This window comes from Chionomys nivalis, chromosome 22, assembly GCF_950005125.1.
Source record: "Chionomys nivalis chromosome 22, mChiNiv1.1, whole genome shotgun sequence".
Classification (NCBI taxonomy): Eukaryota; Metazoa; Chordata; class Mammalia; order Rodentia; family Cricetidae; genus Chionomys; species Chionomys nivalis.
This window is the reverse complement of record NC_080107.1, coordinates 13577956-13598388: the sequence shown is the minus strand read 5'-3', so window position 1 is coordinate 13598388 and position 20433 is coordinate 13577956. Positions and strand designations below refer to the sequence as shown.

Sequence of the window (20433 nt, the reverse complement as noted above, 5' to 3'; positions counted from 1 at the left end):
TTTGTGGTACCAAGGAGTAAACAAAGCCTGACTCTACATCACCCTGGCAGGATGTGAACCTCAACTCCACCAGGTGCTCCATCCCCTAAATTCTCTGAGCTTTAGTTTGCTCCGCCTCTATAAAACAGCAATAAGAAGCATCAGGGCATCCAGTGGTTATTAGGAAACATAATGAACACATAGTAAGTGTTCGTCACTGTTGCTATAGCAATAGTCAAATAGAGAATAGCAAAACTCCAAGGAAGTGAAAAATTAAAATAAGTTTATTCTTTCTCCCTGCTGTAGCTTTACTTCTTTATTGACCTTCCCCCCCCCCTCACTTCCTCCCACATCCCCATTTTAATGCAATCAGTAGCAGAGCAGAGACCCGCACAGCACACACTGTGACTTGCTCTTTAAGTCAAACTTTGTACCTCAGTGGGCAGCAAGATCAAAAACCGCCCGAGAATCTCTTTGTATTCTTATTCAACAAACATGCTTCCCATACAGGAAAGCTGCCTGCTTTCAAGCCTCAATCTGTAGCTGTATTTATTTATTTTCTCATAGGTTTAATGGCTGAGAGCCCTTGCTGGCCCAAACCAAATGAGAATGTCACCTTCAGATCTTCTGTATGGTGGAGACTATAAATATTTATTTATTTATTTATTTATTTATTTATTTTTGTTTGTTTTTTCAAGATAGTGTTTCTTTGTGTTGCCTTGGCTGTCCTAGAACTAGCTCTGTAGACCAGGCTGGCCTCGAACTCACAGAGATCTACCTGCCTCTGCCTACTGAGGGCTGGGATTAAAAGTATGTGCTACCACCACCCAGCGAGACAATAAATTTTTCATCCTTTAGTGCTGGGGATGGGCAGGAGAGCTAGCCAAAAATAAAAAAGTAAAAGAGCTAAGTGTGTTAGAGCAGAGAGGTATTGGGTCAGGTACGGCATTACCCAGTGTTTGAAAACAGAAGCTGTGAAGAGAATCAAGTGAGCCCAAGGGCTTGCTTACCCCAAGGATCTGGCTGAATATGAAGCAGTAGATGGGTGTGACTGCCCCGTTCACAGACGCGCTCACGGCTCCCACCAACATGTAGTGCCATTCTGGAGCATTGAATTTCAGAATCCTTCTTACCGGGGCAGGTTCAACCTCTTCGTCCTTGTCCTTAGGGAAAGAGAGGGTTATATCAGTTACCCAGACACATTCATACCCTTTGGCGCCCCCTGGGTTAAGAGTAGCAGGCTGACACATTATGAGACCCGTGAGATGTGACTTGTCCCTGGTATTGGTTGGGACTGTGACCTGGCTGAGATGGGGCTGGGCACTAAGTAGAGAGTGGATAGCGCTCGCAATCGCACGCCGGCTAACTCTCAAGCGGGAAGGAGTGTGTTGTATCTCTGAAAACAACTTTGCTAAGTATGCTTACACATTAAGAACTTTGGGAAGCTTCGAGTTTAGTTCCCATGCATATCAAACAGGGTTCTTTAAGCTAGTTGATGGCCAAAGCTCTGGTACAGAACAGCGTATCTGAGTCGAGATGCGTTTGGTCCACAGCGACCGTGCACTCGTCTTCATGACGTTTTCCTTAACGAGCGCTCACAAGGCAGCAGGCCTGAATCTGGGCTTCTGAACTGCACATTTTCCCCGCAGAGAGTGAAAATTAATCAGGATTTCCCCACTCTGGTCCTTTTCAGTTTGTATTAGACTAACACAGCTCGTAACTTTCATCCCTTTGTAGGCAAGAATATGTATAGAAACTTGTTTTATTTTTCATCTTTTTTGCTTATTTATTCAATGATTTGTTGATCTACTCTGAGAAAGGATTCTAGGTGATTTACACAGCTTTATATTAATTTTTAAACTTTTTATGTTAAAATATATTACAATATCTATACAAAATTGGCTACAAAAAATAATTCCACAAAATAATTAGTGGATGTCCTTCTTTACTAGTACAAGTTAATATAGCTAAATATCAGGAACAGAAAATGGTACAAAGCTTCAGAAAAGGTTTCCCTTTTCTACAAAGTCAAAGACCACATGACCAGTTCAGCTTAAATGAAAGGCTGAAGCGACGGCCATTTCATTACCGCTGCAGCTGGAGCTGGTAATGAATTTGTCATCGTCTCCCTGTTGAGTTCTCTCTTGGTCGCCTTCAACATTTGCCCAATGTCACTGCTGCTCGCTCATGCAGCAAATGCTCCTGCTCGGTTGTCTCATCTTTCTTTCATCTCAGCCTACTAACTCAGCCATCAATGCTGCAGAGAGGGTGCCTAGGAAAGGACCCGTGCAGCAGCCAGAGGAAGAATGGAGTTCTTGGGAGAACCCTGTCTGGTCACCCACAGAATGTACAGCCAAGCACTCAACTCTCTGGCCTTGGATATCTCATTAAAATGAGGAGGTTGGATATATCATATTTCTGCACACAGACAATAATTACCTTTGTCCAGACAGCTTTTTGAGGATATTTGACTGGCCAACTACTTTGGAAGACAGAGCTATTCCCTTAACCCCAAGCATTCAGTGCATCTGTCCACCAGAAAGAAGACACGCTCCCAAGCCCGTAAGTTCTCTCCTCTGAACATTTACTTCGAGGTTGTATTGCCTGGCCCTCTTTGCGTCTCCTTTTGGGAACTGGGAGTTGATCTGGGGAGCCAGTGCAGAAATGCCAAGCTGCAGAGACTTTATTGTTCTGAGTAGTTCAGTGTTCACTCTGACTGTAGTGGATTCTGCCTGCTCCCTTGGGGTCGTGTCGGACTAACTGGATGATTTTCAATATGGCAAAAGTGACCTTTGCAGGCTTTGGTAGTCCAGATCTGGATGCTCGCAGACTCATAGATGTCATGTTGACATTCTCTGAATTCTACCTGTTCCCTAATGGCAGGATGGTTACGTCATTTCCAGCCTAAGAAAATGGAACCATTCCTGGTTTTCTTGCAGCAAAGTATCCCTAGCCTTAAGCAATGAGATATTTAAGGGCAAAATGGAATATTTTTGCCCTGTAGTTTTCATTTCAACATAAACTAATAAATCAAACTAGTTAACTTGAATAATTTTTGTTACTGGCTACAAAAAAAATTGATCTTAAAGAGAGTTACATCTGCAGGACGTCATTGCAAACACCTTTAAGCCCAGTACTGGGGAGGCAGAGGGAGGTGGATCTCTGTGAGTTCAAGGCGAGCCTGGTCTATGAGAGAGAGAGAGAGAGAGAGAGAGATCCAGGAAAGCAAGGGCTACACAGAGAAACCTTGTCTCAAAAAAGCAAAACAAAATAAAAATAACCCCTCCAAAAAAAAAAAGAAAAGAAAAAGCAACTTGAGCAGTAGAGAAACTAGAAAGCCAGTCCCCAGACAATGGCTTATTTTATTGAGTTTTATTTGTTACATCTAAATGAACAACAGAAGAATAAAAAGTAATATAAAATCTTTTATACTTTATAAATAATAACTGAAGTTTTTCCAGAAGATACAGTGGTCTCCGACCTGCTGTATATAGATAGCTCCATGCTCAACGGGATTTTCCTAATTTTCTTTTTTAGCTCTCTTGTGTGGGCCACAGTAAAATAAAACTTCCTACTGGAATATAATGTCCTTCTTTCTATACTTATTTACACTGGTTTCTGTATTCTAACAATAGGAGTCTCCTACCTGGATAGTGACTGTCAGATTTAATGATGAAGTGGCACATGTAACAAAGAGGCCAAGATTTTCTAGATGAACAAGCACGGACAGCCTTATTTATTTATTTATTTATTTATTTATTTATTTATTTATTTAGAGACAAGGTTTCTCTGTAGCTTTGATGCTTGTCCTGGAACTAGCTCTTGTAGACCAGGCTGGTTTTGAACTCACAGAGATCTGCCTGCCTCTGCCTCCCAAGTGCTGGGATTAAAGGCGTGCGCCACCACCACCCAGCTGCACATACAGCCATTTTTATGAATCCTGTTTCTGTCCTATGTCTTAAGCTAGGACTAAACCCGGTAAGTCAGCAATGATGAAGCTACAAGCATCTAATAAACTCATCCTGACTTCATTTATATATATTCCACTTTTCTCACGTATGTAAGTATGTATGCATACATGCATGTCAATTTTACTGAAAAAGATTCATAAATATTAGAGACTGAAAAAAACCTCTGATCTGTAGATGTTCCCTAATCCTAAACTTAACCTGGTCAGGATATCTACCATCTGATACCATTCATGGGAGCTAAAGATACTGCTTGGAGAAAGAGAACCAGCATAGCTCTGTCACTAGCTGACTCTGGATGAGTTACCCACTTTGGGTTTATATCAGCTTAAACCTTAGCCCTTCTCCATGTTCTGTAAATACCCTGAGGAACCACAAGGTGGAGGTAATTGCTTTGTGGAAGTGGAACCTTTAGCAACACAACAGATGTTTTCCCTCTCCACAGAAAGCAAAGCCTGCCTTCTCCAGCTGAATGAGAAAGAAGGAGAATCCTGCTTGGCCTTGTAGACTTTAGTTAAGTGTTAGAATACTTTGAAATACTAAAACAAAGTCACACCGTCTCACACAGTGACTCCTTAGGATTAAAAATTGATTAGTTAAAAAACAAATAAATGGGAATCCCATTAGTTAAATTGTGTTACAGTCTTTGCTTTAAATTTCCTTCAAGTCGAAGGACTCTGATACAGTTACTGTATACACAAGAAGTATCAGGGAGACAACAGATCATTTCCTTTTGGAGTTTGAACATCATAATATCAGCTTCTCAACATCTTTTCCCCGTTTTCGTTTTTATCTCCTTTGCAAGAGAAAACAACAAATGTCATCTTTTCAAAGTTGTGCCAGCACCACCCAAACGATTTCAGTTGTTTCACTCCTAGTGCCATGAACATAAATGAAATAATTAATTCTGGCACCAAAAGAAGAGCTTCACCCTGGTCAGAAATTACCATTACACATGTGGGCTCCCTCACCATGACTCATCCTGCCAACTCCTGAGAAAGAAGGTTCTATGGAATTAATTCAACATTAAGATCACCATTCTATGTTAGTAGAGCAAGACAGGAGAGAGCCTTAATAACCCATCTTTCATAAGATCTTAAAGGCGATCATTCAAAAAATTGCCCCACATTTCTCCTCTGTGAGCCAGTGTTTGTAATGATGTCTTAATAGGTTCACAAGTTGGGATTTTATTGAGGGCATCTTGAGATTGCATCATGCATAATGGATGTACTTATAATTAAAATATTCCCTGGCTTATTTGATTCAGTACATAGAAGAGTTTGGGCTTCATTTTCATCACAGAAACTCAATTTTTCATTCCAGTTAAAAACAAAAATAAAAACAAATAAGCAAACAAAAACCTTGCTACAAGGCACTGGGCAAAGTAAAGATTCAACGCAGATGCAATGGGTCAGGAGGTCTAAGGTCTAAGATTTAGTGAGAGGAAAGAGAATGGCTTCAAAAAGGAAGAGTTCCATGCTGAGGTTCTAATGAAGGGCATATGGGGGACCAAGAGTGAATACGCCCAAGGTGAGAAAGACTTGGGGCTTAGCACATGGTCCCCGGTCCGAAGGACGATGTCTGCAACAGCAGAATGCTTACATTCTCATGAGCGTGCCTTTGTATTTAAAACCTGTGACAATTTGTATTAGGTATAGTTTTATCAAATATTTTAAGAAATAAAATGATTTGAGGTATTATTTAAAACTTTAAAAAGTTACCTCTGTAAAAACAAATCATTTGCTATAAATGGTTAAGAAACATATTTTCTGTGTTTTTTTTTAATAATTATTCATCTAAAAATTGGCAGCAATCCCTTAACAATTCAGTTTAACTTAAAATATGTTCTTCAGAGAAATTAGTGAATCTCTGTTTTTTGCATGGGGTGTGTGTGTGTGTGTGTGTGTAAAATACTGAGTTTTTTTTTTTGTTTTGTTTTGTTTTTTGTTTTTCGAGACAGGGTTTCTCTGTAGCTTTGGTGCCTGTCCCGGAACTAGCTCTTGTAGACCAGACTGGCCTTGAACTCCCAGAGATCTGCCTGCCTCTGCTTCCCAAGTGCTGGGATTAAAGGCGTGCGCCACCACCGCCCGGCAAAATACTGAGTTTTGACTAGGTCCTGATAACCTCCTATTTGATCTGACTTAGTGAGTCATTACTATACACCCAGGAAGCACATTTACTTAAAGATAGATTGGGCATCTGGGAAAAACTCCTCCCACGCCCCAACCCCCTCCCCAGACAATGGGTGTCTGACCTTGCTGTCGTCATAAGTAGATCTATGATCAGCAACAGCCAATGGAGGGTCGTGGGTCAGATGAGAAAGTTGAGACTTGGAACGTTGCCGGATGGAGGCTCTGGAAAAAAACAAAAACAAAAACAGTAAGACAAGATAGGCTATAGATGGCAAGCAGGTTGTAACTGGACTCAACTGGTGTCCCAGTTTACATCACACATCGCATCAATAGGGCAAGGAGCGTCCAAGTAAGGTTTGATGAAGTTTATCTTCGGTCAGAGTAAAGTGGGTAGATTTCTCTCAACTCAAGCTCTGTCGCTACTCCATCCAGATTCAGGGTATACCAGGGAGGGAAAGGGCAAAGGGAGAAACACTTCCCATCAACCTACTGAAAACTGCCCAAGACTCAAATGTATTCAGAGTCCAGATGGTTCTTTCAGCTGCTACCATGGCAAAGGTGAGGTTAGTGCTTGTATTTCTTTCTGGTTTGGGGTTTCATTTCTATTGTCCTACAGTCTCTGCCTGTCTCTGTCTCTATGTCTCCCTGCGTCTCTATTTCTCTTCCTATTCTTCCTCTCCCACGTCTTCCTCATTCTCACCCTCTTCCTGCCCTTCTCCCCTTTAGGGAGAGGTCATCTGGATACATGTGAGATAAACATAGGGTTCTCAGTAAAACTATCTCTAGGTTTTCTAGGTCACATGGCAACCGGGCCAAAGAGCTTCCAAGTTAGGTTTGAAGTGTATTTCGACTGTCCATAGAAAGGAATCAGCAAAAACTTATTGAAATATAATTTAGCTTAGTGCATTTGTTCATTCATCTGCAATCCATTGGGTCCCTACAGCATGTAAAAATCCAAGGGAACACAAAGACTAGCCAAACCACAGACATCTTTCTCAAGGAGTTTAAATCCCAGAGAATAACACATGTAATTAATGCTAGTGTAAGGAAAAAATCTGGTGGGCGCTGTGCAGAAATTTTGAGTAGTTAAATTTGTGTTGGAAGACTTAATTGGAAGTAATACAGTGTAAGGAGAGAGATGATCGAGGTGAAGGGACCATGTCTCTTGTTCCAACTCTAGATGGAATAATTTACATGTACTCTATTATTTGTACTATGCCAAGATGGTACCAGCCACTATCTGCTTATCCAGGCTTCCCAAGAAATCAGTACCATGCCAGCTTCATCACACTAATCCCTTCCCACCCTGTGTGAATGGCCTCCCTCTTAGTCACCCAGGTTCAACTCTATCCATTTCCCAGAAGTCTCCTCTTCTTTAATCCTGCACATTCAAACTCTGGCCAAGCCTCATTATGATCAAGAAGAAAATCACTCCCAAAACCTGATTAACTGTCCCCAATCTAATCTCTGGGATGTTGAACTTACTCTGACTCGGAGTGATATGGAGAGGAGACATACAGAGTTATTGCTTTGGGTTAGGTAACTCGTGCTGGGACATCTCCAGACTCTGAAGAAGGCTGTGTCACCTGGAGATCACAGGGGGAGCGTAGGGGCATCATGGGACGTATGATATGAGTGAAACTCAAAGCCATGGGTCTAATCAAACTCACAGCAGTTGGCAATGTCAATATTTAATTGAGTGTTTAGTACCCAGTTCCAGATGTAGGAAGACCTGCCTGTGAGTTCTTAAATCTCCCTCTCTCTTATTCCTCAAACCCTTCCACCTCTCTAGCAGAGACTGTGATGAGACCATGAGCAGAAAGTGCAGGGCAAGGGCTCTGCCTACCAGCTGGTGCTCAATGTGCTTTATCGGAAACATGGCGGTAAGATTCCACCATGCCCATTTTCAGAAATTGTGCAACACTCCTCCTTAAGAAACCCCCACTTTGTCACAAGTTGTATGCCACTTTTCACTGCAAATAAAAACAGCTAATTTGGGGAGATAAATGCTCTTTCTCTCTTTCTCAACATTGTTATTTAGGAAATTATTTTCTGTTGCTAATTAACTTGTTTTTGAACCTAAAGTATATTGTTGAAGAAAAGCTCAGCTCTCAGACAGACTGTAGCCCAAGAAACAAGATACAAATTAACATTTCATCTAGTCATCTTCTAGAAGAAAATCTTGTCACCCCTTACAATGAGATATTTTTAATAGAACTCCTTATTCAAAGTTATAAATCTTTCTCTGCAGGAGGTTAATAGCTACTTTTTGTATGTAGTTTGCCTTTCTGGATTTTTTAATCCTAGTCATTAAAATGTAGAATTTGTGGGCAATATAGCAAACTAAGAGACATTTATGTGAAAATGGTTATCTGTTTTTCATCATAAACTTCTTCAAATGGACAGAATTTTGTTCTTAAAAATAAACAAAACATTGACTTTCCTGTTGGCAAGACCACAAGATACATGCCATTTTAACCCAATGGTTGAGAGAGGTGCCCAGTCATTGTTTGTGTTCAAGAAAGCAGTTGTTCTCTTCAAGTTGTGATTCTCGTATTTTGCTTACCATTAAACATACTGAGATGATCAAACATAGTGCCACATGTCTATAATATGTACCTAACAATTCTGGTAATATCTACATCTTCTGCTATATAGAATTCAAAGATAATGCTTTGTTTTCCAGCTCAATAAAGCTAACACTTCTTTAAAATTTTTTTCTTTTTCTTCAGTAGAAAAAACAAGTCTGCTTTGTTTTCCAGCTCAATAAAGCTAACACTTCTTTAAAATTTTTTTCTTTTTCTTCAGTAGATTTGTTCTAAAGAAGAAGAAAAAAACAAGTCTGAGAATTTAGATCTATAAAGAAAAGATACATTATCTTTCCATATTTGAAAAATATGAAAAAAAATCTATCCATATTTGAAATAGGTACAAATACTTTTTAGTAAATTATTCCTTAGAAACGAACAATAAATAAAATCATTTTGACTACTTGAAGCTTTTATCAGAATGTTCTATTTTAAGCAGCTTTAACTCCTTCTCAGTAAACAAGTAGCCATCTTGAATGAGCAAGTCCTATACTGAGTCTGAGCACAGTCTTTCATATCTTGGAAATGGCGAGGCAAATGGCAGTGAGATGCATCAGCATAACTTACTGCAGTTTTTTGACTAAAGGGTACAATGTTTTAACAATATTTTCATGAACACAGATAGATATTTCTAGACAGAATTCTTAATACATAACTTTAATGCTAGAAAATTTTAAAATAAAAGTCTTAAACCAACATACAAACAATGATTCACAATCTCACTGACAGCACACTCCAAAGTATGTTTTGAAAGTGAATAGTTGCATATGAAAACACAGGAAAATAAATATCTCAGTTGGGGACACCCTCTTTAAAAGTTAAAACATGGATTTTATTCCATCCAGTTAAAGAATGATTTGAGCCCAAATGCCTTACTCTGGGAGCAGAAGTGTTAGTAATTCAATTACTTCTCACTCAAGATAAAGAACAGAGTTAAATGGGTGAAGATCGCCTTCAAATAAGAGTGTTTCAAACAGTGGTTGAACTTTGTGGGGAAAGACTGGGTATCTGGTAGTTTGTTTGTAATTGTTTATATGTTTTCTCCTGAGATAAGGTCTCACAATGTAGTTCAAGCTAGCCTTGAACTTGTGATCTTCCTGTCTCAGCTTCCCAAGTATATGGATATCAGTACCAAGTTACCCTAGTTGTTTTTAAAATTCCTATTCTAGGGGTCAGAGAGAGGGATCAATGAGTAAGAGCACTCACTGCTCTCCAGGTTTCGATTCCCAGCATCCGCGTGATTGGTGGCTTACAATCATCTCTAACTCCAGTCCCAGGGAGTCAATTCCCTCTCCTGACCTCTGTAGGCATCAAGCACATACATGTGGACAAAAATACATACAGGCAAAACACTCATCCACCTAAAACTAACATTATAACAAATAATAAAATATCTATTCTAAGCGCAATAAACATTTTAATCAGAGAGTCCTCTATCATGGCCCTCCTCTCAACAGATGAAATGACAAGGTTAAACAAAGTGACATACTCTTACATCACAAGACCTGGAGTCTGCAAAGGGTTTCCTTCTTAAAGCTGAGATATTGCCGAAGGACCACAACTGTAACAAGCTCCCGTGGCTTGGGCTTACCTTAAGCTCTCCCGATAGCTCCCTCTGATGAAAGTCCTCTCGAGTGTACCACCTTCAGTTGCATCTTTTTCTGTTTAACACAAGACAAGCCATTCCTTAGCACACATGATAAGCAGGGCTGTATTTACATAGATTACTCTACTGTTTGCCTAGAAGGTAACTACTGCATGGAATATCCAAACATTCTATTAACCTATTGCAATAAATAAACCTTGAAATTTGTCCAACACCACAAAAAAAATTCAAAGTACTCAGTAAGATTGACTTGTATGAAATATGTGCTGGCTGGTTGTTCTCTGCATAGACGTGAGTATCTTTTAGAATGAATTTTTAAAAAATTAATGAAAACTTACTAAAGTTAGAAAAAACAAAGAAACAAACAAAAAACATTGATATAACCAGCAAACATTCAAAGCTTACAGATTTCATGGATGTTAAGCATGTGCAATAGTTATGCCTAATGCTATTCATGAGCCCACATGGGAGACGGTGGAGAAAGTCAAGAGTGGCTGATGAATTAGCTCAGGATAACCACTAGGTCTGAAAGTTCCAGACTAAGGAAGAGAAGGCATGGTAGGGCCTGGAGTGTCAATCTCCATTTGGAAATAAGTGTAAAAGATTTAGTCATTATTTAAGTCACACAATGATAATGAGAACCCCCCATATGTCTGACACATCCAGAAAGCCTGTTCTACTGGAAAAATGGTAGAGTTGAAAAGCGAGGACTGTGGGTTCTGCCCTGTGACTTGGTAACTTAACCTTCCATGTTTGATTTACTTCCCCTCTCAACTGTGTAATGACAAATGGGCTTTGGGAGAATACGCAGTACATATTCACAAGTGTGTGGATTCATCCAATACCATAGACGTTAATTATTTGTAGAAGGCCAAAGGGAAAAGGTACTTACCCTTTACATCCTTTTCTTTGTGGGGTTCATCTCCTTGGCTTTGCAGGGTCACGAGCATGAAGTAGACACCTTTCCTTTCTAACAATTCTTCATGGGTGCCTCTTTCCACGGCTGCTCCGTGTTCCATACCAATGATCACGTCTGCAGCTCTGACTGTTGATAGGCGATGGGCGACTGAGACGATTGTGTGTTCATGTTGAATCTGTAAGAAGACATGGTGTACCCTTAAACAGGACAGGGCCAACACCAAGTTTCACACCACCCCTGAGTCCACAAGGAAGTCAGCTGTGGATCCTAGGAACATCCTAAACAGGCTGTGCGTATGTCAGAAGTAGCCAACTGTTTCTTATAGCCATAAGTCTCGTCACAGATTGACCTGATAGTAATTAATCAATAGCTTAATAGCTTTGGTGTGGTGGTTAAACCATGTTACACTTCATTTGAGTTTTAATTTTATATTGTATCTTTGGGGAATAAATTACAACTATGTTCTGTTCAACTCAAAATAGATGGCATCTGACCAATATTTTATAAAATTTCAGACTGGGTGTACTGATCTGTTGGAATCATCCCCTCCTTGAGGGGCCTGAGAAATGAACTGACTCTCCACAAACCTTATTCAGTGCTCCTTGTACTCTGGCTTCACTCTCATTGTCCAGCGCTGAGGTGGCCATGTCCAAAAGCAGGATCTTGGGATTCCGGATGAGAGCCCGAGCGATGGCCACCCTTTGTTTCTGGCCACCACTCATATGGCCTCCTCCTTCTCCAACAAGGGTGTCAAATTGCTAAGAATCATGAGGGAGAAGAGTTGATGGGTCCTGACAGCAATCCAGTACCCCTTCTAACTTGTTTTCCTCAGGTGCGAATTTTTATGGGTCCAACTTTTACTGAAAGAAATATCCTTTCCAAAATGAATTAACCAAGCAATATTTGCATGTGAGATAGTTAATGCCTTGAACTGTGTGCATGTTCCTTTTTAGTTCATATTCAAATAAAAATTTTCAACCAAAATGAAAATTAATCAGCCTTGTAAATCCGTCATAGAGGACTAAGTCACAGTTTCGCAATCCTGGCACCTTTCTTACTGCTGAAAAAAAAACAGCAAAACACAATGCTTAAGCTGTCTTTATATTGTGAATGTAAGATCAAACTAGTTTCATACTTCTTGCTGGGACAGCAAGTCCTGACCAAGTCCACGCTGAAATTTAGCAGTGGAGTGTTAGACGTCAGATTCTTGACTTTCTTGGTGTTGGTCCATAAGAGTTGAGTTCCCTACCACAGACAAAGCATGGTGCTGAAATTCTACAGACATTGTCTCATGCAGTCCTCACAAAACCCCGGGAGGCAAGTACTGCTATTTGTCTTACTGGTTGAACAAAGAAATTCTGAGCACAAAGGGTTAAACTAACTTGGCAGAAGCTCATAAAGCTAGAAGGTGGAGAATTTGAAGCAGTGTAACTCTAAAGTTTTATTCACATTAGCTATTAGACCATAGCATTCTCATAGCAACAATGCTACTTAGAAAGGTGATTTAGAAGGTGTGGTAGTTTGAATGAAAATGGCCCCATAGGCTCATACGGAGTGGCATTATTTGAAAGGTTTGAGATGTGTGGCCTTAATGGAGTACATGTGGCCTTTTTGAAGGAAGTGTGTTACTGAGGGATGGGGTTTTTGAGGTTTCAGAAGCTCAAGTCAGGTCCAGAGGCGCTCTCTCTTCCTTCTACCTGTGGATCCATATATTGAACTCTCAACTACCAGTATTATGCCTGCCTGTATGTCACCATGCTTTTCGCCATATCTATAATGGACTAAACCTCTGAACTGTAAGCCAGCCCCAATTAAATGTTTTTCTTCATACGGGTGGCTGTAGCCATGATGTCTCTTCACAGCAATAATACCCTAGCTAACTCAGAGGGTGACGGTGATATATCGAAGGTCAGTGACTCTGGAGCTGGACCATCTGCTGTGACTTCCTTGTTTACAGATATATAATTCGGGGCAGTTACTGACCTCACAGAACATCGTTATCCATCTGCAGATGGACATAATAGTAGTTGCTACACGGCAAGGTGTAAGGGTTAAGAGCTAGTAGATGTGACATGTTAGAGAAAAGCTTGTGTATACTATTAGCAATTGTCCTTTGACTTAGCAGACCATCAAGGCAAATACTGTAGATATAATATAGAGCCAGCTTTTGTAGACATGGTGATCGCACAGAATGGAGATTTAACGGTGAACTCTTAAATTTGTGAGGCTCAGGTTTAAGAGCACAATAGTTAAGCTGTGTACGTACAAGAAAACGGAAGCATAAGGACAGTGGTAGGTTATGATTTATATCATCAATGTTTCTGCAGTGTTCCTTGACAACTCAATGGGATTTGAAACCACATAGGAGACACACCTCTGTGTAGATTTTGAGGACATTTCCAAAAATGATAGTCAGCAAAGAGGAGACCCAGCCTGAATACAGATGACCACTCTCCCATGGACTGGGTTTGAAAAGGGAAATAGAAAGCTGGCTCAGCGCCAGCATCCATCTCTCTCAACTCCCTGCCCACAAACACGTGTGACCAGCTGGGACATGCTCATGCCTCCACACCATCCCTGCCATGTTAGACCATGTCCTCAAACTGTTAGAAAAACCCTTCCTTTCTGAAGCTGCTTCTTATCAAGTAGTTGGTACTACCTTGTGGCATTATTGGGAGCCAGTAGAACCTTTTAGGAGTGACTGTGGAAGGAAGTTATTCCACTGAGCAGGAGGGGCCTATACCCTTGAAAGAGACATCAGGACTCTGCCCTCTCTCTCTCTTTCTCTCTCTCCCTTGGCTTCCTGGCTTCTGAGAGGTGACCTGTTATGCTGTGTTACATACTCCCCACAGTTATGTTCTATCTTGCCACAAGCAAAGGAAACCGCTGACCTTTGACCAAAACCATATGCCCAAATAGATCTTCTTCCTTATAACTGGCTTATCTTGGGTATTTTGTCACAGTAACTGGCAGGTGACTAACAAGTAAGAAAACATTTCTCGAGCATTGCTTCATGACAAATATTGCAATATTTCCAATACTTGCTTAATAGGTAGACCAAGAAATTCTATCTACATCAAAGGGGGTTTTTGAAAGAGAGATCTCCAGTTTGGAAGATGGCAACTATATAAATGACATATTTTTACATGAAAGGGAAAGCATGGTACATTTCCAGATGTAAATCTAGAGCCCGCTATTAAGAATTTAAGGACTGAGGATTCAAATGAAAATGACATATTCCTCCTTTGGTGATGTCTGCGTTCCCCTGGACTATAAGGAGGGTACCTGTGGCAGGGCCATAATGAAGTTGTAAGCATTGGCCTCCTTGGCAGCTTGGACTATGTCTTCCATCGTTGCTTCCTCTCTGCCATAACGGATATTTTCTGCGATCGTGGTAGAGAACAGAACCGGCTCCTGTTCTACCACCCCAATCTGATCCCTCAGCCACCGGGTGTTCAGAGAGCGAATGTCATGGCCATCCAGAGTCACCTAGAGGGCAGAAGAGTGTCACACAGCTTGGAGTCCCTCAAGCTTCTGAATTATAACGTTAGGTGATACTTAGCCACTGGGGAGAATAAGCAGAGAATAACAAGACGATAATAGAAACAGTTCCCATGGAAATGTGGCTATTTATATAAGGATATAATTGAAATAAAAAGTTCATTGTCAAAACACGGGTGTTGTAAAACCCACTTAATTTCTCATTGGTAGCCTCAGAAATGGCACATTTTTAATTCCTCTGAAGAGTAGCCAGTTGCTCACCATACTCTGCGTACGTTTATTGTCTTTTGGTTCGTGACCAAAAAGGGACTTCAAAAGGTACAATAAAAGTAAGCAATAGTTCCTATCTTGTAGGTGTGTGCTTTATAGGAAATCTTGCTGCCTAATCTGATTCATCAAAAAAACACTTTGCTGCTCAAAGAAGTTGAAACTGTAAATGTGAAAGACAAAAGAAGCACTATATAGGTAAATGTATAATGATGTTAAATCCAAAGAATCCATTTGACAACATCACTATTTGCTTTCGCTTGCTCCGACGTGTTGAGAAGTTTCTGGGAGATACACACCATGCCTTCGCAGGGGTCGTAGAACCTCTGAATGAGTTGTAGGGCTGTGCTCTTCCCAGAGCCACTGGATCCCACCAAAGCTGTCATTTCCCCCGGTTTAATGACCATGTTGAGGTTATTTAAAATCTAGAGAAGAAAGAAGATTTTTAAGTTCATAATGTCACTGGGCACTTAACTAAGCAGTTAGACCATACACAGGATGCCTTGTGAGGATTTGTATATTGTATCCATACCCCCTGCATGTATGTCAATGTGTGTGTGTGTGTCTGTGCTTACTTATGTGCCATGGTACTATCCATGTCTACCCATCAATCAACAACAAAAGAAGACCATCTGGGAAAAAGGTTTACCATTAGCACACTGCTTTATAACTGTGGCCAACAATAAAATGATAACGTATTAACACTGGTAAATAAGCAAGGGTCACCTTTAAAATTAGACCTTGAAATCTAATCTAAAATACATCTGACATACCAGGATACCTCAAGGAGTCAATCTCAATTAGTTAAATAAGAAGCTCCTGTAATTCACAAGCGTAATGATAATTCATAGACCAAGAATCAGAAACAAACCAATTTGCAGATGATATGCTTGAATGGCATGAGGATATTACTTGAATAACTTTGCCTAATAAATGTGCGTGCTGTGTTTCTAGGTCTAAACCCCTCTGAAGGACAAGGACTAAAGGTGGGAATTAGGATTCGGTTCTGTGAGTATTACAGATATGTTATTAATAAGAGGAAACCAGAGATGCCGTGTTCGGAATGAAAACAAAGCATCATTTCAAAGTCGGTTCATTCAAGAAGGCAGATGGTTGCTTCCTGTAGGGTGGGGTTCCCTCTAACAATCTTGCTCTGGAGGTTCTGGAAAACAGTCTAATTCCCTGACTATGTGCCCAGGTCAATCACTAAGCACGAGGTTTGCGAGAGCAACAGCACCAGGTGACCTTCCTCTAAGGACGAATGCAGCCAGAGGCCTGGAGAACGGACGGACGGGTAAAGCTACTTCCAGCTGCTCATTCCTCCAGACACACCTCCTTCTTTCCACTCCACCTCCCGTGATCTCCAAGGAGGTGGTGACTGGAAAATGTACTACTTGAATGACACTCGTTTCAGTAGAGGATCACACGGCTGACTTAGTCTGAGTCTGGCTCTAGACCGTGTTCCAACCAGAAGGATTTGCACAATGCAGTCATCACTTAGAAACGCAGTGTGTCCCTAAGCTGGTATAATACACCGGAACACTTCCAGAGAAACACGTCTTTGTCCTCTGATCCTGGAAACTGAGTCAGCCCTAAGAAAGCAGTGTGCGGCTCTGGGGATGAATTATATAATAATAATAATAATAATAATAATAATAATAATGATGATGATGATGATGATGATAATAAAACATCAGGCAAAATGTGAACACTCACCTTCACATCTGGTCTAGAAGGATACCGGAAGGTCACATTATGGAATTCAATTTCCCCCTTGATTCGATCCAGCTTGTATCCATCTTCTGACATGCAGTCAATGACGGGTTGCTGCAGCACAATACAAAGATGCAGTGATAATGAGTACCGCATCTATTTTGTGTCTTAGTAAATTCATGAACTCACAAAGTAACACTGGGACTGGAGACACGGCTCAGTGCTTAAGAGCTCTTGTCGGCAAAGGGCCCTGATTCAGTTGCCAGCGCTCTCACAGTGGGTAGCTCACAATGACCTAGAACTCCTTTTCCAGAGGATCTGACGTTCTCTTTGGATTTCCACAGGCACCAAGCATGCATGTGCTGCGCATACATACATGCAGGCAAAATACACAGAAAAATAAGATGAATAAATCTAATAATTATTTTTAAAACAGCAGAATTTTATTTGGGCAAAATATTGCAGAGATATGTTAAAGATAAGTTACTTCCATATTTCATATCATATTTACAAAAGTGAGGATACTCATCACTGTTGAGATTGCTAGATATTATTGTTGAATGTGACCTTGATAGAATGGTAGAGTTTTATTTATTTATTATTACTTGTTGAATTAGTACTTTAAGATTATATATTATTAATATTATATAATATGACAAGAAATTGTTTATCAATAGATCGTATAGTTAGCATTTAATGTAATATATTATATTACACACGATTATATTACTGAGATGATAGGAGGCAAAGCACAGGTGTTTTAATATACCTTTTGCATTTATATTGCTATGTCCTTGTTAGACAGGGAGGAACCTCTGAGAGTATCTCTTGCCCAGGGAAATATAACCAGTCAGCTAGGCTGGGGCTGGTAGCACTCAGCATTTGGTAGCCAAGGCAGAAAATGAGTAAAATTAAGTGCCCACAAAATATTCTCAAATATCACCAACTTCTGACTGTACGCTGAATTCACTCTTCTGCCACCAGTGAGACCAATTTAAAACAACCATTCTGAGCCGGGCGATGGTGGCGCACGCCTTTAACCCCAGCACTCGGGAGGCAGAGGCAGGCGGATCTTTGTGAGTTCGAGACCAGCCTGGTCTACAAGAGCTAGTTCCAGGACAGGCTCCAAAACCACAGAGAAACCCTGTCTCGAAAAACCAAAATAAATAAATAAATAAATAAATAAATAAATAAATAAATAAATAAATAAATAAATAAAACAACCATTCTGGCTAACTAGAAAAGGAAGAGGGCCATCTCCTCCTCTTGGAACACTCCAGGTTCAATTATTCCTGTCTTCCACACTAGTAGTAAGAATTCATGACCAAAGTCATATTCTATTTTCTTTTTCTTAAGAGTCTAATAAGGATAATAAAATAATTTTTAAATGCCTTAATTTTCAGCTATTTTCACAGGGACCCTCAACAGTCATCACTCCATTTGAAACTATGGCTGCCCTAAGAAATTAGCATTAGAAAAGGTCAAAGGTCTGGAGAGGCGGCTGCCTTCACTCCCACAGGCAGGCAGACAAATACACAGACACAGACACTATTCAAAATAACAAAATAAATCTTTCCTCCCGTTCTTGGTCAGTGGCTACCTGACATCTACTTCCTTAAGTTAATCAGCAAAATCCTCCCAGGGCTACCAAAGTCCTTTAAAAACCTGAAGAGATTCCCTGCCAGCAGAAAATCCAAGCTCACAAACCTGATCTTCAGGCCTTTCCCACCCATCCCTCCCGCCTTTGCCCTGGATTGCTTTGCTCCTTCACACACACACACACACACACACACACACACACACACACACACACACACACTTTCTTAACACCTTCAGCTCACCAATCACTTCCTAACCTGGAAGTTTTTCTACCAGGAATTCTTTCCTTGCTCTTACTTCCCAAGAACCCCATTTAAAGATCCCTCCCACTAGCCAGTCAAAACACTTAGTCCTATTTTATCTCTTTTATTAGGTCTAGCACTCTCTGAAGTTATCTTTAAATGTTTATTTCTTGCCTGGTGTGGTGGCTCACACCTTTAATCCCAGCACATACAAGACTGAAGCAGATGGATTTTAGAGCCGGGTGTACCGTAGCGAGAACCAAACCACAGACAGAACAACGTGGGAAGACCCTGTCTCAAACAGACGTGATTTCTTTGCAGGTATCTTCTAGTATGAGTATGTGAGCAGAAACACAATTTGTTCTACCTTGCAGATCTTAGAACCTGCGTCGCCCATACCCCACTCCCCATTTCTTTTGGCTTTTACGCACCCTGTCTATTGTTTGGAAGATACTGGAAGCTGCTGACCGCCCAGTGGCAAAGACTTCCAAGGAAGAAGACGCGTGGCCGAAGTTCATAGCTGCTACTATGACACAGAGGAAAATCTGAAATGCAAAGAAAAACATAGTTTTCATACGTTTTTGCCAGTTTGCGAACAATGACGTTTATCATTTGGAGCATCCTCGTGAATTCTTGAGATTTCTCAGAAATATTTACAGGCCTTTCAGAAATATATAGAATATTTTTTTACTTTGTAAAGTGTTTCTCCATAGTTATACTTTAAAATACATTCTTTTAAAACTGAGCATCCCTTTCCTGCAAAGTAGAAAAGCTGAGGGAATGGTACAAACAGGCTGATAAGAATAGTCTTTATCTAAGCTGTTTTAAGACCACCCTCTCCAGAAACCTCCCACCTCGGCAAAGGAAGTCTTCTTGCATCCTAGATCCAGAGCCGGCAAACACATTCTGTAAAAGTCCCCTAGTAAATAGCTCAGGTTCTTCAGGCCATATGGGTTTAGAACCATGTACACACATATCATATAGTACCAAAGCAAGCTTAGCAATACATAAATAAATGGCCATGAACACACCCCAATAAAGTGTATTTATAAAAAATGAATAGAGACTGTATTTGGTGCAATGACTATTTTACTGAGTCATTGGAGCCTTCACTTGAAGACTAGAGGACAAACCCATGCTTAGCCTGACATTATAAGCTGTTGCCTCAAACAATTTTCTTCATGGAGGTTCTTAGAGAAGCCTATGAGTAAGAAAAGACAGACTCATGCCCAATAAGATTGCAGAGGGCACACATACATCCCAGGCAGAAGTTTTCTTTAGAAATATCATAGCTGTAGCCGTGTGTATAGGAAGGGAGCAGGCAATGCATGGGTCACCCTTCCAGGGAATTGGGCTCTGTGTCCCTTACAACACAGATATGGAGGAAGAAAAACTGGCTTCAGGGCCAGGCCTGTAGTCACTGAGACCAGAGCTCAAGTCATATTCTTTGTCACTTGGCACATATTCTTAACCTCACGGTCACCTTTCATTTCTGTAGTGGTAAAATCATGATGTCAATCACAGAATAAAATTGTGCGTATGATTTATGATAATTACATCAAACACCTCATTCAGTGCCTGTTGCCTTTTATTCACTGTGTGAATATTACTTTCTATTACTACTATTATTCTTTATTATTGAACCCTGAAACCTAAAAAAAAAATAAAATCCTCATTCAGTTCTTCATCTTTCCCTAATAGACCAGAGAGCATGTCTTTGTCTGTACACAAGTAATACTAATTACAGTAACCTATGGGAGCTGCTTCTCATTTACACCCAAGGAAGCCATAATAGCTTTATGCACAACAAAATGTGCTAAATTAATCTGATTGTTAATTAGTTTAGTGGGTTAAAGCATTTAACTCAACTTAAGAGTACTCAACTTTTATTTTTCTGTGAAAAGTATAGCCAAGTATTA

The 20433-nt window shown here is 40.4% G+C and overlaps 1 protein-coding gene across 2 annotated transcripts in view; it reads right to left on the bottom strand.

Annotated features, from left to right (window-relative positions):
• Abcb11 (ATP binding cassette subfamily B member 11) overlaps window positions 1–20433 on the bottom strand; it is a 64497-nt gene that overhangs the window by 18193 nt on the left and 25871 nt on the right. Inside the window, exons 10-18 of one of the 2 annotated variants that reach the window (XM_057755400.1) lie at window positions 18946–19059; window positions 16677–16787; window positions 15260–15385; window positions 14478–14681; window positions 11780–11950; window positions 11166–11367; window positions 10259–10328; window positions 6202–6301; window positions 990–1142 (exon numbers count right to left, since the gene is read on the bottom strand). In XM_057755400.1, coding sequence (XP_057611383.1) covers window positions 990–1142; window positions 6202–6301; window positions 10259–10328; window positions 11166–11367; window positions 11780–11950; window positions 14478–14681; window positions 15260–15385; window positions 16677–16787; window positions 18946–19059 — 1251 coding nt within the window. The remainder of the gene's footprint in view (window positions 1–989; window positions 1143–6201; window positions 6302–10258; window positions 10329–11165; window positions 11368–11779; window positions 11951–14477; window positions 14682–15259; window positions 15386–16676; window positions 16788–18945; window positions 19060–20433) is intronic. The other variant, XM_057755401.1, reaches the window with a different exon arrangement.